This window comes from Schistocerca gregaria, chromosome X (genome assembly GCF_023897955.1).
Source record: "Schistocerca gregaria isolate iqSchGreg1 chromosome X, iqSchGreg1.2, whole genome shotgun sequence".
Lineage (NCBI taxonomy): Eukaryota > Metazoa > Arthropoda > Insecta > Orthoptera > Acrididae > Schistocerca > Schistocerca gregaria.
Genome location: NC_064931.1, coordinates 332,016,564 through 332,030,368, shown reverse-complemented (window position 1 = coordinate 332,030,368; position 13,805 = coordinate 332,016,564). Strand labels below are relative to the sequence as shown.

The 13,805-nt window shown below is 40.2% G+C and overlaps 1 protein-coding gene across 1 annotated transcript in view; it reads left to right on the top strand.

Moving 5' to 3' along the window:
- LOC126297714 (patched domain-containing protein 3-like) overlaps positions 1 to 13,805 on the top strand; it is a 570,171-nt gene that overhangs the window by 508,547 nt on the left and 47,819 nt on the right. Inside the window, exon 15 of the mRNA XM_049988846.1 lies at positions 13,310 to 13,580. Coding sequence (XP_049844803.1) covers positions 13,310 to 13,580 — 271 coding nt within the window. The remainder of the gene's footprint in view (positions 1 to 13,309; positions 13,581 to 13,805) is intronic.

Here is a 13,805-nt window from a genome sequence, read left to right as displayed (position 1 = left end):
TAGTGAGCGCCTCCTTTTCGATTTGAGAGTAACGCCGTTGCACTTCGTTGAGGGTCTTGGAAGCATAGGCGATGGGTCGTTCCGACCCATCCTCATACCGATGGGCGAGAACAGCCCCTAGGCCATACTGCGATGCGTCAGTCGCCAGAACCAAGTGCTGACCCGGACGGAATGTGGCAAGACAAGGCGCCGACTGCAAATGAGCCTTCAGGCGGACAAAAGCCTGCTCACACCCGTTGGACCAACAGAAGGGGACGTTTTTGCGTAACAACTGATGCAGAGGATAAGCTACCGCCGCTGCGGATGGAATGAATTTGTGATAATAAGCAATCTTGCCTAGAAACGCCTGAAGTTCTTTGACCGTAGACGGCCGGGGTAGAGTGTTAATGGCCGCAACGTGCTGACGGAGAGGACGTATACCCTCACGGGACAAGTGGAAACCAAGATACTCAATGGAGGGTTGGAAGAACTGTGACTTGTCCAGATTGCACCTCAACCCAGCCGAATGCAAAACCCGAAACAGTGAACGTAAATTACGAAGGTGCTCTGCAGTGGAGGCTCCCGTGACAACAATGTCATCCAGATAGTTTATGCAGCTGGGAACGGAAGCCGTGAGCTGTTCCAAAAACCGCTGAAAAATGGCTGGTGCGCTAGCGACGCCAAATGGTAATCGCTGGTACTGATACAACCCACAAGCAGTGTTGGTAACGAGAAATTCCTTGGAAGGAGCGTCCAACGGCAACTGATGGTACGCCTCCGATAAGTCAAGTTTGGAAAAGAACTGGCCCCCAGCGAGCTTGGTAAACAACTCCTCAGGACGGGGAAGAGGATAAGTGTCAATGACGCTCTGAGCGTTGACAGTGGCTTTAAAGTCACCACACAATCGCAGACTGCCGTTTGGTTTAGAAACCACCACGATCGGCGATGCCCATTCGCTGGAGGTAACCGGAAGGAGAATCCCTGAAGCTGTTAACCTGTCTAGCTCAGCCTTGACAGGTGCACGCAACGCCACCGGAATAGGGCGTGCCCGGAAAAACTTAGGGCGAGCCGTAGGTTTAAGAGTAATGTGGGCTGCAAAATCCTTGGCACAACCCAGACCAGCAGAGAACACGGACGAAAATTCAGAACACAATCCATCCAGCTGTTGATACGGAATGTCCTCAGATATGAGGTGCACATCATCATCAATGGAGAACCCAAACAACTGGAAAGCATCATAACCGAACAGGTTTTCAGGGCCCGCATGATCCACCACATAAAACGTGAGGGGCCGAACAACAGACTTGTAGGCAGTGGAAGCATCAAACTGGCCCATGATAGGAATTTTCTGTTGATTATAAGTCCTCAGATTTCGCGTAACTGGAGACAAAGGAGGGGAGCCCAACGCCAAATACGTGCGAGAATTAATGAGAGTTACTGCAGAGCCAGTGTCCACTTGCATGCGGATGTCTTTATTCAGAACACGAACGGTAACAAACAACTTATTTGTTTGAGAAAGCACACCGTGAATACATCCATGTCCGACGCCTCGTCCTCGTCGACAGGAACTTTATGGGACTGACACACAGAAGCAATGTGGCCTTTTTTCCTACATGAATTACACGTGTAGTTCCGCCGCCCAAGCCCGGTAAGATTGATGGGGCTGTTTACGACACCGGTAGAACGCCACGGGGCGGCAACGACATGGGTGTTTTTTCGATAATAGGCAGACAATAAGTCACACATTTCTTGGAAGGACAGGGAGGCGGGTTCCCGCAGAGGGGCTAACTGAGATAGCAGCTGATAGACTCGAGGGGAAATCCAAGATAGAAATAACGACTTACACATAGGAGCGTTGACAATGTCGAAAGCCAAGAAGTGTTGCCGCAAACGCTTCTCATAATCCTCCCAGTCTTCAGCGGCCTCGTCGTAAGGAGGGAATGGAGGCGGAGAAGAGGAAGACACGATGAGTAAGAGACGTTGACAACGCCTGAATCGCTGCCGTCAGCTGTGTTTGTTGAGCCTGAATAGTAGCCGTCAGCTGTGTTTGTTGTTCAATGAGCGCTTGCATAAGCTGTTCCATGTCTGCCCCGTCACGAACACGCAAGTCCACAACGCAGTGAAAATATCCCGACCTCGTCGCCAAAAAGTGTTATAACCTTTAATCACAATAATTGCGTGGATATTCACACTCTCTCTTAGAAACAATAGCTGATCACATGATTACAACTCAGTCTCTTGTATTCGACTGCCATGCCGTGACATGCGGCCGGCACTGTTCGTAGCTAGGTGGCGCTCCCGCGCTCAGCCGATTTGCGGAGCGCCTCTATCGCCGTTTGCGCGTACTGTCGTGGCAGCACTGTTAAATGTCGTGGCACTATCACAACAATAGATTTTCACACTTTAAATGTTCTTGCCTGTCTGTGGCAGCTCAATGAACAATGCACAGTGATCGAAATACCTAGATCTAGACAAAATTTACACACATCTTCATGTAGATAATTAGTTAGAACATTGTCAATACAGGCTGCTAATTGTCCAACGTCTCTGGTACAATCAGAGAAATTCATTATGAAACCATATTTCTTTACCAAGTCAGTGAATCTTGAAACATAGTTAGTATCAAATGTGATATCAATATTAAAATCAGCAGCTATCAGAATTTTTTCTTTTCTTTTTTCTCTCTGCAAAGGTCTTCTAGCATAAGACGAAGCTTACATAAGAATAGGTCTGTTGTTGACTTCCCTGGGATTCTTTGTTTTGAGATTACTATAAAATTTATGTGTAAATCCATTATTTCTACACAACAACTGTCAAACACACATTCTTCATTTAAATAATTAAAACAATTTTTGGTTTCATAATTTATATCACTATGCAGAAGTATACATGAGCCTCTGTGTGGCTTGTTTCTTGGGCAAAAGCTACCTTCTAACCTGAAGTTCCCTAATTTATTTAAACTTTTAAGTGTCCTCAGTAAGCTAGTGCTCATTTAAACAAACAACTCTACCATTTGCACATTCTGACAGAATGATTTCCAACTTGTCTGTTTTGGGGCTTTCGTTGTTTGAAGCACCAATGTTTAAACTGTTTATATTCCATTGGATAACATATCTACTTTGACTATTACTTATAGGCCTTAGCACATTTCTTGCCAGATAATGGTTTGATTTTATCTTTCTTAATTCTACTTTCTTAATTCTACACAAGTTTTTTCACCCATCACTACTTATCAGTTTCTGTTATTTTTTATAACCTGGCAAGTATCAATGAACATCTTACTGAATATTTTGAGTCCAACCTATTCATATGTAGACCATCTTGGCATGAAACTTTGCACTTAGAAACTTTTTGGGATCAATGAAATTGGTTTCTGTTTTAATGCACTCTTCTTTAATATCACCGCTTATTCTCTGCACATAGCTGTCACTCATTGATCTCCTGTATACAATGCCACTGATTATTATTCTGGAAGTCATGTAGGGGCTTCTGGCCATTTGAATAAGGTCACCTGTGTGATTTGCAGTTTCTTCTTTGCTATTGTTTGGAGGGAATTTGTTCCTAGATGGATAAAAACACCTTTTGGAGTCATGTTATGTTTATCTGCTGTGTGTTTAAGAGGTTGTTTATATGCTTACGTAGCTGATGCATCCTGACTCCTGGTCAAATGTTGATTTCAGAGCTTGGAATTACTATGTTTCTTAACAATGAGGCACCTATAGTAAGGAACTCACTTTCTGTCTTACTAAGTACACTTGTATTTGTTTAGTTCTTCTGTATCTTCAGTTTCAGTTTCTTTTTCTTTCATAATGGTGGCTGAGTTGTTTTGCAGTTTGTCAGTTGTGTCCCTCCACGTGTTTGCCAATGTACAGCCATCTAACACTAGAGTATTTTTCACAATTAACCTCTGCAGTTAAAAGGAACAATAACATACATAATTACAATGCCAGAAGGAAAAGTGGTATTCATTACTCCACATTAAGGTTAAAAAGAGGGTGCACAATGCTGCAACTAATAGTTTTGATCACTTACCCATTGATGTAAAATAACGGACAGACAACAAAGTAAAATTTGAAAACAAACTTTAAAGTTTCTGCTTGACAACTTCTCCTATTCCATTATTGTAATGTGTGAAAATCAGTGGGTGGGAATTACTAACTCACATTATGCAATAATAATAAAATACAAAAACAACTTATAAGTGTTTAACATGTAGCTGTGTTTATAAATTAATTTGTGATGTGAATGTAAAATGTCTCAGTTCACATTATTATGATTTATCACGCAAATTAGACATGGAACACGAAACTGACTAACAAATATTGCCAAATCCAGATTAACATGCTGACCCTGTGAAGAAGAAGAAGATGAAGAAGAAGAACAACAAGTGGTAATAGTGATAGTGGTAGTGTGGTGTATTGAACACTGTGATAGCTCATGATGTTGCACCCAAAAGAATTTGAAAATATGTCACTGCGAGGTTGATTTTACTGAATAAACTGTTATGGCCTAGTGTTGGAGAGTTCATTTGCGATCAGTAGGAAATAAATTTTCACTTCAGATTGTGCATTTCTCATCACTTTAAAGTCACCACAAACTCTAAAAATGTCATTGATCTTACACAACACATACATTAGTGGAGTGATCCATTGACTATGGGGTACAGGCATGAACACATCTTCATGAGTTGCTCTGTCCAGTTCTGATTTGCGGATGCCCTTTAGAGCCAGGAACACTATACAAGCTTTGAAGAAACATGGGGTAGAGTGATGTGAGGTTTGAAAGTATTCTACTTCCATAACCCAGGTGACAAGGATTGAGCATATCTGTGAAGAGAGTCTTTAGGATGACATAAGGTCCTTCAGATTGCATAGTGTGTACTGTTTTATGAACCATAAACCCCAATTCATGGAAAGAGTCCACTTTAGGGTCAGCTAGCACCAGGAAGTTTCCTGGCCATCTGATTTAGTTGTGAGTAGAACTGTAAGTTATCCATTGACACATTTCCTAGGGTGTAGGTAAAATTGGGAATGGCTTGTTTGGAGGAGGGATATATGTCAGCCATGCACCTCCCAGGACCTCAGTTCATCAACACACCTGGTGATGGCAACATATCTGCTAGACAAAATATTTTGCCTATTGGACACTATGAACAGACAGTACACCCATGGACTATTCAGCCAGTGTGAAACAAGACTCTTCCAACCAAATGATTTTCTTCTGTTCCTCTATAGTTGAGATTTAATGCTTTCAGCTCCACATCTTGTTGTCACAAGAATTTGCATCACTGATGAGTGGTTTTGGAATTTCAGGTTGCTCAGGAGTTCCTTGCTTCTGGAGCTTCCTACATGTTGTTTTGTAGTGGTGAAGATTCGAGAGTTCGGCCAGTTCTGCAGTGATTTTTGCAACTGTCATCCCCTTATTTTTCATCACACTCTTCTTCAATGACCATCTGCCACAATCATTCAACACATACTTTCATCCATGTTGTGACTTAGTGAATGATATTTTCCCACTTGCCCTGTGTGCAGTATAAATCTTCAACACAATACCTCTTGAAATACTAAACACTTCAGTTACCTTGTCTATGGAGGCACCCACCATATGATCACTATCAGCTTGCCCATGTTCACATTCACTCAGCTCTGACCTAATGCACTCACAACTGCACAGAATACTCTCCTGACCATGACTTGACACTTTGAACATATTGAGGATATTGCACAGGTGTCAGGTATGACAGCACAACCTGCAGACCTGGCTATTGTCTGCATTTATGCACCCATGTTTCCATGTTTTTGTCCAGCCACTTGCAAGTGTCCCCTTTTGCCACACCTGTGGCATGCTGCTCGCTGATGGGACTATGCACTACATGCATTGTGGAGGAGGCATTGTTAACAGCTAGGCAATGGCATTGCTGCTGATGTGGTCTGTCACTACTGATGTGGTTGGTGATGGGCCATTGAGTATGTGAAGATGCCACCAGAGATGGTATTATGTACCTAATGATCTGTGTTGAAGAGTGATGACATAGGCTGCAGCCCAGTCTGAATAAGATTGATTGAGCCCTTTTTCTTGCTGCTGGCTTTCTAATTTGGCTGCAATTACAAGTTTCTCCATCAAAAATGTTCATCTGATAAAGACAATATTCTGCAGGATTCTTTAGTAACTCTAATTTCTGTTTTGGTGATACAGTTTGGGATTTCCTGGCAAGAACATGGCCTGTTGTCTTTCCATGTCAGAAATTAGGCAATTTTAGAATGCAACTGGAATTGTTAGCAGTAAGCATCCCACTCTTCACTTTGTCCATTAAAAGGTGTAAAAGCCATAAACACAGGTGCCACAGAGGATATACCTGTTGCATTTGCTAACGCTTGCTCTGTATGTAACATTGCTGTTGTTAGCTCTTGATAACTCCATGTGGTTTACATTAGTTAGTTGCTGTAGTTGCTCTATTACTGAAGACCCTTAGTCTTGCCTTTTCACAAAATGTTCAAAGTCTGATTTGCATGCCTCACAGATCCTGAGTTGTAACCAATTTTGTATAGGTGATATGCACTCAGAACTAATGGATACTCATCCTCATTTATTCAACAAATTGAGATATGTTACAGCATGCTCCCTGGACCAGTGAAAACTATTTTATAGTAAGCCATGAACCCAAGTCCACTTCACCCACTGTCAGTGTCCGGAAAGTAACTAACAGAGTCTGAAGGGTAAATGCTCATAAATACATTCCACGGTGAGAACCAAACTAAAGGACTAATCAGCACACAGTTCCACTGTATCAAAATTGTGACAGAATTACAACTGTCCCTGAACCAATTTATATGCAGGATTCTGGTAGGCATGACCTCACCAAAGGGCAGTCTTGGTGACAAGTGCCAACTGGATAGTGGCACCATGACAGTAGACAGTAGTATTGCACCAGCTACTCCAATTCCATAGTGATATTGGTTGGTGGCACTACACTGTGCAGACAAAACATACTTAATCTGACAACATTACTGATGAAAGGTCAAGAGCTAAGGGATTTTTGACATTCCCAAAGGTAGTGTTATAGCCGCTTTGCTGTTTCTTATCTATATAAACGATTTGGGAGACAATCTGAGGAGCCATCTTAGGTTGTTTGCAGATGTCCCTGTTGTGTGTTGACTAGTAAAGTCATCAGAAGACCAAAACAAATTGCAAAATGATTTAGAAAAGATATCTAACAAAGGAAAATCCAGGATGGACTGTAACAATATCACAAAAAGGAAAGTTACTACTCACCATATAGTGGAGATGCCGAGTCGCAGATAGGCACAACAGAAACACTCTCACAAATAAAGCTTTTGGCCATTAAGGCATTCATCCACAATAGACGACACACACACCCACACACAAGCACACACAGCCTGCAGTGTAGTTTCATTTGCCTGAGATTGCAGTTGTTGTGTGGTGTGTGTGTGTGTGTGTGTGTGTGTGTGTGTGTGTGTGTGTGTGTGTGTGTACGTGCATGCATCAGTCTATTGTTGATGAAGGTCTTTAACAGCCAAAAGCTTAAATTGTGAGAGTCTTTTTGTTGTGCCTATCTGTGACTCAGCATCTCCACTATATGGTGAGTAGCAACTTTCCTTTTCATAATATTGTTGCAAAAGGTATCTGTATGGTGCAAAACTTGGCAATTGACTCTAAATAACGAAAAGTGTGAGGTCATCCACATGAGTGCTAGAAGGAATCCATTAAACTTCAGTTACATGATAAATCAGTCAAATCTAAAGGCCATAAATTCAACTAAATATCTAGGAATTACAATTACGAACAACTTAAATTTGAAGAAACACATAGCAAATGTTGTGGGGAAGGCTAACCAAAGACTGTGTTTTATTGGTAAGACACTTAGAGAATGTAACACATCTACTAAGGAGACTGCCTACGCTACACTTGTCCATCCTCTTTCAGAATATTGCTGCATGGTGTGGGATCCGTACCTGATAGAATTGACAGAGCACATCAAAAAGGTTCAAAATAGAGCAACACGTTCTGTATCATCATGAAATAGGGGAGAGTGTATCACTGAAATGATACAGGATTTGGGATGAACATAATTAAAACAAAGGTGTTTTTCTTCATGGAGCAATCTTCTCACAAAATTCCAATTACCCTCTTTGTCTTGCGCATGCGAAAATATTTTGTTAATGCATGTTGTTCTCAATGGAGAGACGTCTACAGATGTTAAAGTAACCTCTACTGTGCTACAGGGAAGTGTTATGGGACCATTACTTTTCACAATATATATAAATGACCTAGTAGATAGTGTCGGAAGTTCCATGTGGCTTTTCGTGGATGATGCTGCGGTATACAGAGAAGTTGCAGCATTAGAAAATTGCAGCGAAATGCAGGAAGATCTGCAGCGGATAGGCACTTGGTGCAGGGAGTGGCAACTGACTGTTGACATAGACTAATGTAATGTATTGCGGATACATAGAAAGAAGGATCCTTTATTGTATGATTATATGATAGTGGAACAAACACTGGTAGCAGTTACTTCTGTAAAATATCTGGGTGTATGCATGCAGAACGATTTGAAGTGGAATGATCATATAAAATTAACTGTTGGTAAGGTGGGTGCCAGGTTGATATTCATTGGGAGAGTCCTTAGAAAATGTAGTCCATCAACAAAGGAGGTGGCTTACAAAACATTTGTTCGACCTATACTTGAGTATTGCTCATCAGTGTGGGATCCATACGAGGTCGGGTTGACAGAGGAGATAGAGAAGATCCAAAGAAGAGTGGCATGTTTCGTCACAGTGTTATTTGGTAAGCATGATAGCGTTATGGAGATGTTTAGCAAACTCAAGTGTCAGACTCTGCAAGAGAGGTGCTCTGCATTGTGGTGTAGCTTGCTGTACAGGTTTCGAGAGGATGAATTTCTGGATGAGGTATCGAATATATTGCTTCCCCCTACTTGTACCTCCCCAGGAGATCACGAATCTAAAATTAGAGAGATTCGAGCGTGCATAGAGGCTTTCTGGTAGTCGTACTTCCCGCGAACCATACGCGACTGGAAAGGGAGGTAATGACAGTGGCACGTAAAGTGCCCTCCGCCACACACCATTGGGTGGCTTGCGGAGTATAAATGTAGATGTAGATGTAGATAGTGAGAAACAATCACCATGATAAAATGAGGGAAATCAGAGTTTGTACAGAAAGATATGGGTGTTCGTTCTTTCCGCAATCTATATGAGACTGGAATAATAGAGACTTGCAAAGGTGGTTTGATGAAAGCTCTGCCAGACACTTAAATGCAATTTGCAGAATATCCATGTAGATGTAGATGTAGAAAAGCTGACATCCAGGTCCACAATTATTTTATAGTCAGATAATGAGTGATAGTATAATTAATAAGACGTATCTTTTGATACATTTCACATCTCTTTAAAGAGATCTTTCTTGAAACATTTTGTAGCATTTCCTATGACACCATAAAATATATTTACTGAAAAGGATACCGTAATTCTCACAGTTAAAGTGCTTTTAACAGTTAGAGGAAGTACTAGAATCCTGTGTTTTATTTCCCTGTGTATTAAGCACACTCTCACTGTATGTGTAAATAACCTTCTCAATATCAGAGCCCTTTAGAAAACCCAACAAATGTGTTACTTATTTGAGATGGCTAAATACAGTTATACACAACCAGACCTAAAATATTTGGAATTACTGACAGAAATTAAATTAGGCATACATTTTACAATATTTTCTCCCAGTTACTTTAGAGAAGTTTAACTTAAACATATTTCAGCCAACCAGCATGTTGTAATTAATGTTTGGGTTATGTCTATAATTTAAATGTTAGCAAATTCTACAGAACATTTTACAGAATGTTTCTGTGATGATGAAACAACAGTTCATATATGAAAGAGAGATACAAGTGTATCAATTTTGTATATGGAACTCTGATCTGGAATTGACTAAGTGTAAAGTTTCATTTTTACTGTTTCTCTGCTGACAACAATAAAAACCAGAGCAGACTTATTTTTGTAATTATATTATTTGTTTTCAGAGCTTGCTCACAGTGCTCCATTCAGTACTGTTGTTCAAGTGGCATGTCACAGTTTTGAGACATGTGTGCTATCAATACACAAAATACCTGTACAAACAACCCTGACAACTGAACAGCCAGCTAGAATTCTTGCCAAGAGATTCTCCTTTAATCTCAACAGTTGTCTTCTGTACAGGTCTTTTATTGCAGCTCCCCTAGAAGGCATCAGATGATGTCAGTTGAATAACCTGGCTATGAAACAAGATCTCCTCTTTCTATCCACTTTTCATGGAACATGTGATGCAGGTGTTCATGAAGAAGATGTGCAAAGCAAGCGAGAGCTCCATCATGATGCAACTACATAAGTACACAAATTTCAAGTGGAATATCTTCCAACAGCATGGAGGAATGTCTTTCAGGAACACAGGGTCCACCTGTGCAGTTAAGCATGGAGGAGGCAGACATTGGCCTATTAATCAATCATTGGCTTTGCGTGCTTGCAAGTTCAGTGCAAATCTGCACTGATGGCTCTTCGCAGCTGTAGTGTGGAGATTCTCAATGGCTCATACACACTATTTTGATTTTCATAAGTCTGAGAAAACAAGTTTTATCTGAGAAAAGCGCATATGCAGGAAAATGAGGATCGACAATATGGTGTTGTGGCCCTTGTTGGCTGAACACAACACTGACTCTGAAGCCAGCAGAAGATAAAATTTGCTCTTTCTTTGAATTTTATGGGGCATGGTTGATTTACAGATATAACATTCTATACAATGCTCTGCACTACATTATTTCATGTTCAACTGATAGAGTGTTGACAGAAGAATCCATCTGAGCAAATATTGCTTCTTCCAAATTAGGAGTCCATACAGTTCACTGTTTTTCTCACTCTTCATATTGTGATAACAGCTGGAAGAATCTTAAAAATGTGGCATACATTAGATGTCTCCTACATGGCTCCTTGTCCTGATACAGCCTGTCAGCCTCCACATGTACAAAAACCATAAGATTCTTTAACAAAGTACACCATTGCATTACAGTTAATCAACTGATCAGTTAATCTTGTAAACTCAAACTGATGTCTCACAGCCTTATACATCAGAACTGATCATCTTAGAAACCAAATTATGCTATATTTATTTTACACAACAATGAGAATTCTTAGATTTAATATTTGTGCCCTATAACCCAAGTGAAGTGCTCCTCAAGGCTTGGGACAAGTAAAAAAGGGAATACATTTTCAATTAGAGATTACTTTATGATATGGTCTCAAAGACCTCATTATTTATATTTTTAACAGAAAGATACATTCAATGAGTGATTCAGCAAGGAAATATCTTTGCTATCTCATACCTAGATATCAGAAAAGGAATCATCATCGTCATCATCATTAAAGACTGATTATGCCTTTCAGCGATCTGTCTGGAGCATAGCCCCCTTATAAAATTCCTACATGATCCCCTATTCAGTGCTAATGTTGGTGCCTCTTCTGATGTTAAACCTATTACTTCAAAATCATTCTTAACTGAATCTAGGTACCTTCTCCTTGGTCTGCCCCGACTCCTCCTACTCTCTACTGCTGAACCCATGAGTCTCTTGGGTAACCTTGCTTCTCCCATGCGTGTAACATGACCCCACCATCTAAGCCTGTTCATCCTGACTGCTACATCTATAGAGTTCATTCCCAGTTTTTCTTTGATATCCTCATTGTGGACACCCTCCTGCCATTGTACCTGCAATCATCCTAGCTACTTTCATATCTGTAACCTCAACCTTGTTGATAAGGTAACCTGAATGCACCCAGCTTTCGCTCCCATACAACAAAGTTGGTCGAAAGATTGAACGGTGCACAGATAACTTAGTCTTGGCACTGACTTTCTTCTTGCAGAAGAGAGTAGATCGTAGCTGAGCGCTCACTGCATTAGCTTTGCTACACCTCGCTTGCAGTTCTTTCACTATGTTGCCATCTTGTGAGAATATGCATCTTAAGTACTTGAAACCGTCCACTTGTTCTAACTTTGTTCTTCCTATTTGGCACTCAATCCTTTTATATTTCTTTCCCACTGACATTACTTTCGTTTTGGAGATGCTAATCTTCATACCAAAGTCCTTACATTTCTGATCTAGCTCTGAAATATTACTTTGAAAACTTTCAATCGAATCTGCCATCACAACTAAGTCATCCGCATATGCAAGACTGCTTATTTTGTGTTCACATATCTTAATCTCACCCAGCCAGTCCATTGTTTTCAACATATGAGCCATAAATAATATGAACAGCAGTGGAGACAGGTTGCAGCCTTGTCTTACCCCTGAAACTACTCTGAACCATGAACTCAATTTACCGTCAACTCTAACTGCTGCCTGACTATCCATGTAAAGACCTTTAATTGCTTGCAAAAGTTTGCCTCCTATTCCATAATCTCATAGAACAGACAATAACTTCCTCCTAGGAACCCGGTCAGGAAAGAAACACTAAATGGACCAACCAAGATATAGTGCACCTATATTGTTTCAGATTGCTCTGTAGCTATTTTGATTGAACTAGCACCCATTTAAAAACTCATAACTATGTGACACTCTTCATACGTAAATATGAAGAAACTAACTTGTGATGATTACTGATGTAAATTCTCACATTTCCTTATGTCACATTGATGCATATGTAAAGAAAACAGTAAATAAACAAATAAATAAAAATAAATTACAAAATTTATTGTTGCAGTGTCAACAATGAGGTCTGTAGTTTGCTAAAAAATGTATATTTTATACAAAAGTTATTTAATTTCAGGATACTGCTATATTTAGAGGAATATTTATAATTGAATTATCAAGATAATGAATTGTGATGTATCGTTCCTGGAAAGGATAAACGGGTGACTGAAACTATTACCCTTTTGGCTCAGTACCACACCTACACTTATTATTGACAGTAGGATCATTTGAGGTATCAAGCAAAATTTGTGACTGGAATGATGATTTCGTAGTAGGGAGGATACAGTATATTACATAGGATGGAGAGTCATTGACAGATGTAGAATAGACTTCAGGCATGCCTCGGTGAAGTGTGTTGGTACCCTTGCTGTTCATGAAATATATTAATGAACCAGCAAACAATTAAATAGTAACTCCCGACTTTTTGCAGATAATCTATAAAGACTTACTGTCTGAAACAAGTGAATAAGTGGTACAATGGGAATTAACTTCTATCATTCATTTCACAGTGGCTTGGAGTATGTAGATTTAAATGTAAATACAGAATATAAAAAGTGTCAGTCTAATATAAAATCTAATTTCTTCTTACAGATTGTCGGCGAGGAGCTGTTTCGGAATTTGGCAATCACATGTGCTGCTGTCTTTGCTGTAACACTGTGCTTGATTAAGGGCCCAAGAGCTGTAGTATTGGTCAATTTATGTGTGATACTTACTGTAACTGACCTCATTGGGTCAATGTACTGGTCAGGACTAACAATTGAAATTTCTTCATCTCTGATGATTCTCTTGTGTGCAGGATTGACAGTTGATTATGCTGCCCATGTTGGACATGAATATGTACATGCTAAGGGAACAAGAAATGGTAAGTACTGATAATTTCATTCAGACTACCTAAATACGTGGGTGTCCATTAAAATTGCAATGCCAGTAAGGATAGCAAATAATGAAATTGTACTTATTGTCTGCATACAGCATAGTGAGAAGATTACATAGTTTACTTTGTTGTTGATATACAGGGTGTAAAACTTAGTACACACAACTGCCATCTCTGGCAGCAACAATTGCTCTAACCCAGATTGCCGTTTAG